This window comes from Carya illinoinensis, chromosome 1, assembly GCF_018687715.1.
Source record: "Carya illinoinensis cultivar Pawnee chromosome 1, C.illinoinensisPawnee_v1, whole genome shotgun sequence".
Taxonomy (NCBI): Eukaryota; Viridiplantae; Streptophyta; class Magnoliopsida; order Fagales; family Juglandaceae; genus Carya; species Carya illinoinensis.
The window spans coordinates 48,598,741-48,612,901 of record NC_056752.1 but is presented as its reverse complement, the minus strand read 5'-3'; the positions used below and the strand labels follow the sequence as shown (position 1 = coordinate 48,612,901).

At 33.4% G+C, this 14,161-nt stretch overlaps 2 protein-coding genes across 2 annotated transcripts; both read right to left on the bottom strand.

Annotated features, from left to right (window-relative positions):
* Positions 1–4,629: 4,629 nt before the first annotated feature.
* Positions 4,630–7,027, bottom strand: LOC122279895 (GDSL esterase/lipase 1-like). Its single transcript, XM_043090794.1, has 5 exons — positions 6,691–7,027; positions 6,469–6,590; positions 5,690–5,917; positions 5,329–5,575; positions 4,630–5,211 (listed from the first exon to the last, which is right to left on the bottom strand). Exons 1-5 carry the CDS (start codon positions 6,980–6,982, stop codon positions 4,964–4,966), a joined length of 1,137 nt encoding a protein of 378 aa, XP_042946728.1. The 5' UTR covers positions 6,983–7,027; the 3' UTR covers positions 4,630–4,963.
* Positions 7,028–11,042: 4,015 nt separating this feature from the next.
* LOC122279929 (GDSL esterase/lipase 2-like) lies at positions 11,043–13,100 on the bottom strand. Its single transcript, XM_043090841.1, has 5 exons — positions 12,774–13,100; positions 12,548–12,669; positions 11,991–12,221; positions 11,623–11,869; positions 11,043–11,500 (listed from the first exon to the last, which is right to left on the bottom strand). The coding sequence occupies exons 1-5, from the start codon at positions 13,045–13,047 to the stop codon at positions 11,253–11,255; spliced, it is 1,122 nt and encodes a 373-aa protein (XP_042946775.1). The 5' UTR covers positions 13,048–13,100; the 3' UTR covers positions 11,043–11,252.
* Positions 13,101–14,161: the final 1,061 nt, after the last annotated feature.

Below are 14,161 nucleotides of genomic sequence, written 5' to 3'. Positions count from 1 at the left end.
TCTTACTAGATCTATATCATTCCCTGAAGTGAATGATAATGAATTTATATCATTCTATTCCCTGAAGTGAAAAGAATGATGCGTTTCATTCAAAGAAACTAAGAGATTGAACGTGATAATGAATATCTTTTCGGGCCAGAAGCTCGTATTGGAAAAGTTGTAAGCTTTCTATTTGAGATAATATTATACAAATTATTAAATCAAATATTATGATGCATCAAAAGGTAATATGATTCAAAATATTTGTATCTTTTAATGGTTATCTTGATCATCCAAAATCAATTACGATAAGTCGAATGATTTTCATATGGATGTCCATAAAAGAACCAGAAGATTCTTTTACTATAAAGTCTTACCACCAGAAGTGGAAAGAAAAATTTGCTTGAAGCAAATAAGATGAAATTATTCAACGTTATCTTGATTATCATATGTGAACCAGAAGTTCAGATGATAATTAAATTTTGGATGCAATAAGATAAAAATGTCTCATATTCTAGCTGCTAAAATCCCAGCGAGGATTGAAGTCCCTGTAGGACAATTAAGAAATTCAGCAGTCTAAAAACATGTATAAAGGCATGTGAGACTTATCGATACAAAAGATAGAGTATCTCAAAAGAGAAAGGCACAAATAATTTGGGGCTCCTGAAGAAGCCATACCCACAAAACAAGCAATAAAGTACATCCAAATTCTCTGTATAAAATTCTCCTATATAAACTCTTGAAGAGTGCCTCCTGAAGAGGTTTTTCATGAAAATGTCTTCCCTTGAAGAGGGACAGGTACCTGAAAATAACGAGATCTCGTTACATTTCATGAATAATGGAGAAATTATAGATAGAAATAAAATCGTTGTCAACAACGTATTTCCATATGAGATGGCAATTGACATTACCAGAAGTAATGTAGCAAGTGAATCAAGAACCGTCAAAGAATACTGACGTAAAATATTGGCCAATATTTGAAAGAAACAATTCCTGCAGAATTGATTCACTAGTAAAATATGATGCATCGGGACTTATACTCCAAACACCTAAAGAGGTGATGCTTGTTGAATGTCAGTGGGTATTTATAGAAAGGAAATAAAAATGTGATATACAAATCACGAGTCAGTTTCTCAATTCCTGCAGAATTGATATGCAGAATTGATATCACTAAGTAAAATGTGATAAATATTGACTTGAAGTCCAAATATCTAAAGAGGTGATTTTTGTTAAATATCAGTAGATATTTATATACATGATATAAAAAGCCTGAAACTTTTAATATGAAAATGTGATATAGAGATCACAAGTTAGTTTCTCGAAGAAACAATATTGATATGTTTTTAAAGTGGTTGAAATCATATTGAGATTTTTATTAGCTTGAAAGTTACCGAGAGTTTGAATATGCATGATTAACTGCATATTTATATGGATCATTGGATCATGATATATATATATATGAAAATCCCTGAAGGATAGAAAATGTCTGAAACTTCTAATATGAATACATCTGGAAATATGTATTCTATCAAGTTTCAAAGATCCTTATATGATCTAAAGCAATCCAAACGCAAATGAAAACAAGCTATTATTGCAGTTTATATATATGATTTAAATGTCATTGAAACTCCAGAAGAGCTCATAAAAACTGCACATATTTGAAATATAAATCTGAAACCCTTGCGGCTTCAAGGGGAAGATGGATGATGTTATCAGTCATGAAATGCCATCTTTTAATAACAATTAGTATTTCAGATTCATATTATGGGTTTGATATGAAATGTGCATTATTAAAGAAGAAATAAAGCACACAGAACATTTACCAAAAGATAGAAACACAAATATAAATATTTGTGAAATATTATTTTATTATCTTGAAACAAGAATTACAGAAATTTAAGGCACTTTGCCTCATTCTTCAAATGCTCTTGTTCTTCAAGAATCTGCATGGCATCCCTATCTAAAGCGGTGGGCAATCGAAAAGAAGATTTAAGCAAGGATTTTAAATTCCTATTCTCTTGCTTTATTGATTCTATTTTCATGTTGGACTCCAGAAGAAGTCGCTGAAGTATAGCAATATTCTCGTGGAGATCGTCAACTCCACAAGTTCTGGATTGCAGTCGCTGAGAAAATGCGACAATGGATGATGAGTATCGGGTACCGAGACTCACAAGCTCATAGATAGCTTCATTATCTGCCCTACGAGTCAGATCATTATATTGCATGATAGCACCTGTGGTAGAAGTAGGAACAGCTGATGAACGAGGTGCAGAGTACCTCATATATTGGCCATGAGAAGATCGCTGAGCCATTGCAGAGTAAAAATGTAGAAAGAGATTGCAGAGTAAAAATGCAGTATGATTACAGAAAAGTGAAGAAGATGAGATGTGAATGAAGATGAGCTGAATATCTCTTTTATAGAGAAAATTATGATACAACATCTCTCGTGAAGCAAGAGAAAAGAGACGAAATATAGCTTCATAGCTCTGCGGCGCCAGACAGCACGCCTGACAGCTGAGGCGCCTAACAGCACGCCTGACAGCTGCAGCACCTAACAGCACGCCTGACACCTACAGAGGAGTTGAAAATCTGCGGTGCTTGTCTGATCTCAAAAGGCTGGCCACCGTTTTTATTAAAAATGAGGTTAGCAGTTTAATGTTGATGAATTCTCCACTAACTGTGTTATTTACAAGAACTCCAGAAGAGTACAACTCCAGAAGAGTAGTGATCAGCAGAAAGATCCAGTTGTGATTATTTTATCAACATGGATCAAGTCCACAGTTAGTTGGATGTACAAATGCGAGTTATCTTTCAGATACACACAAGAAGATCATTGCAATTCATGAGAAGAAAGTTGAAATTGATATCAAGAAGGTACGGTCAAGTAAAAAAATCTGGCAGATTTATTCACTAAAGCATTACCAACTGCAACATTTAAGAAGATTATGCAGAACATTGGAATGCGGAGGTTTGAAGACCTGTTATCATGCACTTTTCAGGGAAAGTAATGTCTTGAAGACTTGTGCTGATTGTACTCTTTTTCCTTCGCTAAGGTTTTATCCCACTGGGTTTTCCTTTGCAAAGTTTTAATGAGGCAATCCTAAAGCACTCGGCGATACATATGAATACTGTACTCTTTTTCCTTCGCCATTGGTTTTTTCCCACAGGGTTTTTCCTTGGCAAGGTTTTAACGAGGCATATTCTTTAAATATGGTCATCCAAATGGGAAGTGTTATAAACTATCTTGAATTGTATGACCATATTTATCTAGTTGTCAAATGCATAGTGCATAGTGCTAGCATAGTCCCCTTTGTACGCCTATATATATCGTTGAATTCTTTAAGAAATTCATAAATTTCATAACTTCTCTGAGTTCTATCTCTCTCTCCTTTTAGAAAGTTTTATAATAAATCTATCTCTCTCTTTCCTTTTCGATAGTTCTATAACAGTAAGATGGTTTTTAGACAATACGTTGGCATCTTTACGTCTCTACAAATGATTTGGAGACGGGGAAGGGAGTCCCAACTTGTCCTTTTCAACGAGCATGTGGAACACTTTTATTTTTATGATATGTGACATGACTCTTAAATTGAATATTAAATTTGCAGATTTGATTATAATATAAATGGGGTCAGGTTAAAATGGATTTGCCTATTAAAATATGATTAATAAATGAGTCAATAACTGATTAATCCACTTAATCCAAAATCAATCAGCAATAACCCGTTTAGATTTTTTTAAAAATTACAATTTTATTAATATTAGATTGTAATATTAATATTTTTTAATATGATTATGTTTTGATTGTTGGGATTTTAATTCTGAACCGATGCTCATTTTGTTATTGTTGAGTTTGTAATTTTAATTTTATTATAGATTAAAATAAAAAAATATTAATATCTTTTGTTAGTAGGCAATCTTATTTTTTTTAGATTACTGTAGCTACTAATGAATTTATATTTTAAATTTTATGTTAAATTATATTAATCAGGTCAAATGGGTTATAAGTTCAACTCATTTACACGAAACAAATTAAAATGACTCATGTCGTGTCAACTTATTTCTAATTAATTACTGAATGAGTGATATAACATAGCCTGTTATTTAAATGAGTCATGTTAGGGTTGAAAAGTCTGACCTATTTATTTTAACGGATCTGATTCGATATATCATATAACCTATATAGTCGACTGTATATGACTTAACACTAATTGTTACCCCTAATTTTCTTTGAATAAAAATATGTCTGATTTGACTATTTCACAGGTTGTCTAGTAGTTTCTTCCTTTTGACTGAAGATTTCAATTGAATTATATTATTTACAAGTTTAATGTATAATGGGACTCACTATATTTATAAAAAGAATTTAAAGTACTAAATATTATTCGTATGTAAGCTGATGTTTAAGTTTGCTGCATGGGCAATGTATTTAGTGTGTTGATAAAGATGCTTAAAAATAGATTTATTCATTTCAACTAACCATATCCCATAAGTAGTCACTTAAAACTGCTCGATTCCAATTTTATTGACAAAAATTCCTCACTTATGGCGAAGGAAAATCATATTGAAACATCATGCACATTTGACAAGAACAGGGTATTAAGTAAGACTACAATTTATCTATGGACTATCTACACATAAGGAACCTCGTTTGAGTCGAAGAACTGATAGGCCAAATTTGTCTATTCTCAACATGCCTACCAAAACTCGTGGTAGATTAGGAAGTGAAAACTTAAATAGAAATCAGTACTGCTTCTTACATCAACAAAACTTGAAGCATTTCCCCATAATGCAGATAATAGTAAGAAAATGAAATAGAGCAAGAACAATTCAACCTTATTACTTCAATTCAACTTCGAGACTTCTGAGCATATGTAGATTATTCCAAACACTAACATCTAGAAAGAAGAAATAGCAAACTCGTTTATTTGGTGAACAATGTGAGCTTGGAAAATTGAACAGATGGCTTGAGAAAATCTTCATTTCAACTCTGTTCAACAAGTGCTTTTATATTGTAAGGCCATGTGATACTTTGGTTTCCATTCCACATTGCCTTGGCGTATAGCAAGTTGGTCCTTTCAGTGGGATGGCTAGTGTCAAAGGTCACATATTCATTGGGATTTTCACATAATTCATACCCTTGGACGGATCCATTCACTCCAGTGACTCCACAAGAGCGAATTCCTCTGTAAGGACCCGATCCACAGCATGCCGACTTCCCTTCCTTGAAACCTTCACAAAATAAAATCACAATAGGTAAATTGCAATATATGTTGGTTTAGCCTACGGTTAGAACAAATATACTTGCTCCCTGCAGTACTACGAAATTGAATAGCCATCATGACATACCATATTTTAAGGGGTTATTCATTATTTCACTGCCTATACTGTATATATCTGTAATTGAATATTTGAATCCTTTCAGCTGGCCCTCTAGCTTATGGAGGACGTGGAAAATTGCTTTGTTGTGCAGTTTTACCAGTGCTGTAATTTCCTCATTGCATTCACCAGCGTTTATTGCCCTAGCTGCTGGTCTGCAACCCAATGGCCCCAAGTATAAAAATGCAAATTTTCTTCCTCCTTCCTTGTGCATTCCCTAAGACATCATCAAAGTATGTTTGTGGTCGAGTTAAAAATCGAGAAGAGAGAGAGAGAGAGATAAAACAATTTTTATTTCGAATAGTCGCGGTACGAATGCAAGTGTTGTTACTTTGATCACTGTTGTCAAGTTGCCCATAACCATATCTACGTACTCTTCTGGAGAGTAGGATTGAAACAAGCTAGAGTTTGCAGTATAAAGGGCGTAATCGCTGCCTCCGATGCTGGTCATGTAAACAGCTCTCGAAACCAATGTCTTGGTTTCTGCTTCACCTATTTCTTGCTTCAGTAGCATCTTCATTCTCTTGAAATTACTGAGTTGTGTGTGCAGGTCTATCACCTATTAATCAGAAGGGAGGAAAAGAATAAGAAGAACAACAAAATGCAAAAAAATATCAACCATGTCATCATATAAGGCTATGTTTATGTCATTGGAATACAATCTATTTCAGGAAAGAGTAATGATACACTTACGCTCACAATTAATGACTACAAGCATGCAACTTCATCAAAAATAAATTTCCTCTTAAAAAACTACTTTTTTTTTTTTTGTTACAAAAGAGTCGTAAGAGAGTAACAAGTTGATAATTTTCATTCGAAAAATAGGACTGAATAATAAGAAGTGACGGCTTATATTTCGTAAGTTACATGTCTAAGAATAAACAAAACAATAGCATACGAGGAGTATAACGGTCTTTCTAAGAGAGTTTGTAAATTGTAATGCAACAAAATTGAAAGAGAAGGAAAACATGAAAGATAATGAGAGAGAATTTTCTAGTGTTTCGGAACGTACTAGACTACGTGCCATCTATGCTAGCTATAGTTTAGTTGCATTTCAATTGCATGCCGAGAAGCCTAATATGGAAACCCAATGATCTGGAAGAAGAATACCCATCCTTGACGAGTTCCGACAAGTGCACCAGCTCCGACAGATGCAAAGTTAGCCCCATCTACATATCGCTTATAACCAGGATGTAGATACGCCGGAATCAACGGTAATTTTGCAAACTCAGCTGCAACAGTAAATGCTTTCAAAACTTAGCCGACAGAAACAGTATTAAGGTTCTAAAGAAAAGAAAACAATGGAATGATGAGTGTGCGTGCATATCTTACCTATAAAATCTGGAATTATACGGCCATCAGAAGATCTTCCAGTTGGATAGTTAAAGAAGGTTTCCCCATAGGGATAATAATTTGCCCGGAACGTGGTGTTGATGTAGTTATTGTTTCCTGCATCAAAAAAAGAATCTCCGAAGATGAATAGGGCAACATGGTCATCGGACAGGCATATGTGACTGTGACCAAGGCTTGAGGTTGGTATAATAGCAAGGCTCGCACACATGAAAACGGCCAAGAAACATATATGAATGCTTGAGCTCATCATCATCATCATCATCTTGTTCATTAATATCTTGTTCAGTACCTTCCGTTTGTTAACTTCTTTAAATAGTCGCAATTTTGATTTATTTATAGGCTGCTTTGCGCTTTAGGTGAGGAATTAATAAGGAAATTAATATATTTACGTTTCTTCTGTTCATGAATCTGCAAGAACTTTCAATTTTTAACATCTTTTTCAGATCACGGACCGACAATTATTCAAAATGTTGGACCAAATTATGGATTTATATGGCCACATATTCAATCCTTCTTCGACTAAAACAATTTGTTCAGGGGTTAGGTAGACAACGTTTCTTTCTTGATTTTTATCCTTTTAAATTGGATAAATCATAGTCTTGAAAAATACAATTTGTTCACACTTCACTTCTTTTCCTACGGGCGGGCCTTACTTTCACCATGCATCATTTATGCATGGGATCCATGCATATGCTCATCCATGCAATCATGGACTCCAAATCAAATGTTTCAAACTAGACATAGGCAGCGGTTCTGTTCCACAAATCAAATAACATGAAGAACATGAAGAATTTATCATCCAAAATTGAAAAACTTCATGAAGCATTTCCACGTACAGATGTAGTACTGCAGACTTATTAAGAATATAAAGCAGCAGGGTAGTTCTCAATTAATTCTTATTACTACTTGAATGCTTAATTATTAATCGAAGATTCTGACCATATTTAGTCTGAGTGCAAACACTTACAAGGACAGTGTTTTGTTTGCGGAATCTAACATTCCTTTGGACATCTTATATATTTTTAAGAATATATGTGTGTGCGCGATGACTGGGAACATCATGAATTTCTATTAATGTGACTAATCTCATGTTTGCAAATTATGATAGTGGGATTATGATGAGATTTCGAATATCATTAGATCCCTGTGTTTGGTTAATTCCCAGATATCTTGCAGAATTATTTTATCTTCCCAAAATACCCTTATATTTTTGGTTAATTGCAAACTATTTCCTGAGTTTTCATGAATTAGGAAAAACTTCATTAATAGGTTTCTAATTTTATCAATTAACTCATTGACTTTATGATTTTTTACAATTAACTCCTTCCATCCATCTTCTGTCATTTTCACAGGTTATTTATTTTTATATAAAAATTAAATTATTTATGCAGTAACAAGAGCTTAAATAAGTTATTTTTGTCTTATATATATATATATATATAAAACATTCCAATAGAGAAGTGGCCGGGAACATGGATTCGATCCCACCTATTTAGTTAGAACTTAGAAGGGAATCCACATCACCTTCAAAAATGGGTTGAGATGGAAATCCAATATTTTCGGACATCTGACATCTGAATTCCCTCTCCTTAATTCTATTCAAATGGAGCAATCAAATATATTCAATACCGTGAGAAGTGACATGAAATGCCATACTTCAAAGGGTCTATTCTTTTCATGATAAAGCTGCGGAAGTTGGCATCTTAATATTTGAATCCTTTCAGCTGGCTCGCAAGCATGTAGAAGACATGAGAAAGTGCTTTAGTACTATGCAGTTTTACCATGCTGTAATTTCCTCCATGCATGCCCCTGGTATAGTGCTTTCATCATCGGTAAACAACACAATGGCTCCAAGCTTAGAAACCCAAATTTCCTACCTCCTTTCTTGTGTATTTTCTGACACATTAATCATGTGTAATTCTAACTAATTAAAAAAATGAAAAACATGAATGTTGTATGAATCATTACAATCAATAATCTTTGGGAAATGCTGGGAAAGTATATGTTCCTTGCATTCCAAAAGCATCAACCTTTTGAGCATCTCATGTTTTCTCCCACGTCTAAACCATTTCCTCCTCAAGGTTAGCTCATAGATCTGATATCTCAAGTTCCCAACAATATTTTTACGTTTTTTTTTGAAGTATTTTTTGTTCAAATCTCTGACAGGGGACTAATTTGATCGTGTTATTAAAACCATAGAGTAAAAAGTTCAATAAAAAAACACAGAATTAAAAGGTGACCCAGATTCGTCATGAGCCAATATTTCTTAAGGTTTCACCTCTTCTCTTCTTGCAGTGGCACCCTGCTTGGATTTCACTTCACGGGAGATTCGTTTTCTGCAGGAGTCCCAATGCAACGGGGGTGGGAATCCGCCATTGTAAAAAATTTGTATGAACATGATTTTAACAGTCAACACGGTCTGCCCATTAACGTGGTGGGCGTTGGAGAATGGAGATTCAAGCGAATGGAGATTCAAGCAAATGGAGTGCGAGGAGAGTGTGGGCCGTGGAGCTGCTTCCAGCTGCTACCAGCTGACGCATGAGGCCGATAGAGGGGCAGATAGTGTTGAGTTTTAAGTAGGGGTTTACCTAGGGTTGCAAATTAACAAAATAGTTTGTGCATTTCGAGCTTGGCTCGTGCATACATATTCGAATTTAGTTTTATTTAATAAATTAGATATTTATAAACACTAATATATGTTTAAATATTAAACAAATAAAATTTATATGAGTTTGGCTTGGCTCATTTGAGTTTGTTTTAAAACTTCTAATATATTATATACATATATATTATATATTACACGTTAGTTATATTTTATATATTTAATTATATATTATTAATTTAGTTATAGTTTACCTTATTTAATATTAATATGTTATGTTTCTAAAATGCAATAATTTGTATAATAATATATCATACGGTACAATTATTGATTTATTATATTATTTGTATGTATTAATTAAATAGTTTAGTTTATTAAATTTATCTTGCGTATTCTTCTTTTAATTTATAACTATAACTTATTTTTATAAAAAGAGTTATACTATAAAATCTTTGAATCAAAATTATTTGGTTGAATAGTTAAACGGTTTTGAATTTTTTTATTTTTTTTTTTCCTTGTAAAATTTTAAATTTTTTATTAATCAACATTTTTCTGGACTTGTTCAAGAGGGTGTGGGCCGTTGTGCAGGCCTAAAACAATAATTTACCTATTGTCTTTTTTAGCTACGATATTACTAACTCACGTACAATTTTTGTTTTCCCACAACAATTTACCCATCATAATATTTCTACATCATCAACGATTTTCTTTGAAAAAAAAAAATCGGAAGCTTGTTTTTAGACGATATGTTGGCATCTTTACGTCTCTACAAATGGTTTGGGGGAGTCCCTACTTGTCCTTTTCAACGAGCATGCGGAACACTTTTTTCTTTTTTAAAGATATGTGACGTGACTCTTGAACCGAATATAAAATTAATAAATTTGAATCTAATATAAATAGATTTAAGTTAAAATAGATTGACTTGTTAAGAAGATTAATAAATTGATCAATAACTGATTAATCTATTTAATCTAAAATCAACTAGCAATAACCTGTTTAGATTTTATTTCAAAATTATAATTTTATTATTGTTAGGTTCTAATATTATTATTTTTTAATATTCTTATGTTTTAATTGTTGGGATTGTAATTATCAACCGATACTCATTTTGTTATTATTGGGTTTGTAATATTAGTTTTATTATAGATTAAAATTAATATCTTTTGTTAGTAGGTAATCTTTTTTTTTTTTTTTTAGATTATTGTGGCTACTAATAAATTTATATTTTAACTTTTAAGTGAAATTATATTAATCAGGTTAAATAGGTTATAGGGTTAGTTCAACCCATTTACACAAAATGGATTAAAATGACTCATATCGTGTCAACCCATTTCTAATTAATTACTAAACGAGTGATACGACATGACCCATTATTTAAATTGGTCATGTTAGGGTTGAAAGGTCTGACTTATTTATCTTAACAAATAGGATTCGATATATCATATAATCTATATAATCGAGTATACATAACTTGAAAGAACCAGCAAACACTAATTGTCACCCCTATTTTTTATTTTTTATTTTTTTGAATAAAAATATGTCTGATTTGACTATTTCACTGGTTGTCTAGCAGTTTCTTTATTTTGACAGAAAATTTCAATTGAATTATATTATTTACAAGTTTAATGTATAATGGGACTCACTATATTTATAAAAAGAATTTAAAGTACTAATTATTCGTATGTAAGCTGATGTTTAAGTTTGCTGCATGGGCTATGTATTTAGTATGTTGATAAAGATACTTAAAAATAGATTTATTCATTTCAACTAACCATATCCCATAAGTTTGCTGCAGAGTCTTGGTTGGTGCCTAATACAACAAAAGAGAGAACAGTGCTATATTAGATGGTGTTGAACAAATGGACTGGTTTCACACACACTTAGGTTGGTTTTCAACAAGTTTGGCAAATTGAAAAAATGGCTAGAGAAAATCTTCATTTCACTTCTGCTCAACAAGTGCTTTTACATTGTAAGGCCGTGTGACACTTTGGTTTCCATTCCACATGGCCTTGGCGTATAGCAAATTGGCCCTTTCAGTAGGATGGATAGAGTCAAAGTTCACATAATCATTGGGATTTTCACACAATTCATACCCTTGGATGGATCCATTCACTCCAGTGCCTCCACAAGTTCTATTTCCTCCGTAAGGACCAGATCCACAGCATGCCGTCTCCCCTTCCTTGAAACCTTAACAAAATAAAATCAGAATTGGTAAAAATGCAATATATGTGAGTTTAGCCTACGTACGATTAGAACAAATATAATTGCAACCTGCAGTACCATGAAATTGAATAGCCATCATGACATACCATATTTTAAAGGATTATTTACTGCTTCATTGACTAAACTGTATAAATCTGTAATTGAATGTTTGAATCCTTTCAGTTGGCTCTCTAGCTCCTGGAGGACATGTGAAAGTGCTTTGTTGTGCAGTTTTACCAATGTTGTAATTTTCTCCTCGCATTCACCTGCGTTTATTGCCTTAAACAATGGTGTGCAACCCAATGGCGCCAAGTTTAGGAACGCAAATTTTCTTCCTCCTTCCTTGTGTATTCCCTATATAAGAAAGACATCATCAAAGTATGTTTGTGGCCAAGTTAAAAACTGAAAAAGAGAGACAGAATAATATAAAACAATTTTTGTTTCAAATATTGGGTACGAATGTAAGTGTCGTTACTTTGATCACAGTTGTCAAGTTGCCAATAACCATATCCACATACTCTTCTGGAGAGTAGGATTGAAACACGCTAGAGTTTGCAAAATAAGCGGATACGTAATCGTTGCTTCCAATGGCGGTTATGTAAACAGCTCTCGACACCAATGTCTTGGCTTTTGCTTCACCTATTTCTTTCTTCAATAGCGTCTTCATTCTCTTGAAATTACTGAGTTGTGTGTGCAGGTCTATCACCTATTAATTAGAAGGGAGGGGGAAAAGAAAGAACAAAACACAAAACCATGTCAGCATATATGACTGTTTGTAAAAGAGTAATGATACATTTACGATTCTTTTACCATCTATTTCGCAATTAATGACGGTAAGCATGCTACTTTACCAAAGATAAATTTCAATTTTACAAAACTATTAATTATTTAGTTGTAAAAGAGTTGTAATAGAGTAATAAATTGTAATGCAACAAAATTGAAAGATAATGAAACAGTTATAGTTAGTTGCATTTCAATTGCATGCCGAGAAGCCTAATATTGAATTAATCCAATGATCAGGTAGAAGCTTACGTATCCTGGATAAGTTCCGACAAGTGCACCAGCTCCGGCAGATGCAAAGTTTGCCCCATCTGCATATCGCTTATAACCAGGATGTAGATACGCCGGAATCAATGGCAGCTTTGCAAACTCAGCTGCAACGTCAGTACATGCTTTCAAAACTTTTGTCGACAGAAACAGTATTCAGTCTCTAAAGAAAAGAAAACAATGACATAATGAGTGTGCGCGCATATCTTACCTACGAAATCTGGAATTACACGGCCATCGGAATATCTCCCAGTTGGGTATTTAAAGAAGGTTTCCCCATAGGGGTAAAAATTTGCCGGGATCGTAGTGTTGAAGTACTTATTGTTTCCTGCATCAAAAAGAGAATCTCCGAAGATGAATAGGGCAACATGGTTATCCGGCAGGCATATGTGACTGTGACCAAGGCTCGGGGTCGGTATAATACTAAGGCTGGCACACAAAACCAAGAAACAGATATGAATGCTTGAACTCATCATCATGTTCATTAATATATTGTTTACTTTCTGTTTGTTAACTTCCTTAATTAGTCGCAGTTTTGATTTATTTATAGGCTGCTTTGTGCTTTGGGTGACGGAAATGCATTTCTTCTAGACGTAGGCCGTGTCGGTTTTTACATAATTTTTCAGATCACGGACCGGCGATTATTCAAACTATTTGACCAAATTAAGGATTTTTACTGCCACGTATTCAATCATTCTTCGCGTAAAACAATTTGGTCAGAGGTTAAGGTAAGCAACGTTGCTTTCTTTCTTGCTTCCTTTCTTTTTTAAGTTATCAATTACTAATTGGGCTGAATCCTGACCCTTGGGCAGCAAGATGTTATTTCGACCTTTAATATTTGATAAATGATAAACTTGAAAAATAGGAGGTCATATATATCTTATTTTGAATATTCCTGGGTGCTGAGAATTAGATTCTTCTAATTATTTTTTCGAGGTCACCATGTACTAATGTTCATCTATATATCAATTACTCAGCAAGTGCTCTCCGATCCATGCTAGAGGCTCAACAACCAAGCTTGACTCTTCAAGTATCTTATCCCCATTCGATGCAGACTTCTTGCATAACGTTAATTAAATACAGTGATGTGTTATGAAGCTGTCATACTTATATTTATTTTAAAAATGAATAAGGTTTATTATTAAAAATTAATTTTTTTAATATAAATGTCATATTTACTTGCTTGTTTTTAAAAAAAAAATACTTGAATTGAAAACTCTATAATTATAAATACCATTTCTCTTCTCCAACACTATCCCCCAGGCCCCATGCCCACGTGACTTTGGACTTACGAATAAGTCCATGCTTATCACCCCAAAGGTCTTTGTTGTAACAAAACATATCATGAATTCACACTTCACTCCTTTTCCTATGGGCCTTAATTTCACCATGCATCATCCATGGGATCCATATGCCCATCCATGCAATAATGGACTCCAAATCAAATTGAAAAACGAGATGAATTTATCATTACAGCTTGTATCAACCAAAATTGAAAAACTTGAAGCATTTCCACAGGTGTAGTGCAGATCGATGTACTAAGAATATAAACCAGGCTTCTCAATTAATCCTTATTACTACTTGAATGCTTGTTCGAAG

What these genes read in the sequence shown, in the direction of transcription:
- LOC122279929 (XM_043090841.1), bottom strand. Translation starts at nt 13,047, where the DNA reads ATGAACATGATGATGAGTTCAAGCATTCATATCTGTTTCTTGGTTTTG. An exon ending in TCGGAACTTATCCAGGATAC is followed by an intron (nt 12,222 to 12,547) that starts GTAAGCTTCTAC and finishes TCTAATTAATAG; the next exon opens with GTGATAGACCTGCACACACA. An exon ending in AAATAATCCTTTAAAATATG is followed by an intron (nt 11,501 to 11,622) that starts GTATGTCATGAT and finishes TATTTTGTTAAG; the next exon opens with GTTTCAAGGAAGGGGAGACG.
- LOC122279895 (XM_043090794.1), bottom strand. Translation starts at nt 6,982, where the DNA reads ATGAACAAGATGATGATGATGATGATGAGCTCAAGCATTCATATATGT. An exon ending in TCGGAACTCGTCAAGGATGG is followed by an intron (nt 5,918 to 6,468) that starts GTATTCTTCTTC and finishes TCTGATTAATAG; the next exon opens with GTGATAGACCTGCACACACA. An exon ending in ACTTGACAACAGTGATCAAA is followed by an intron (nt 5,576 to 5,689) that starts GTAACAACACTT and finishes ATGATGTCTTAG; the next exon opens with GGAATGCACAAGGAAGGAGG.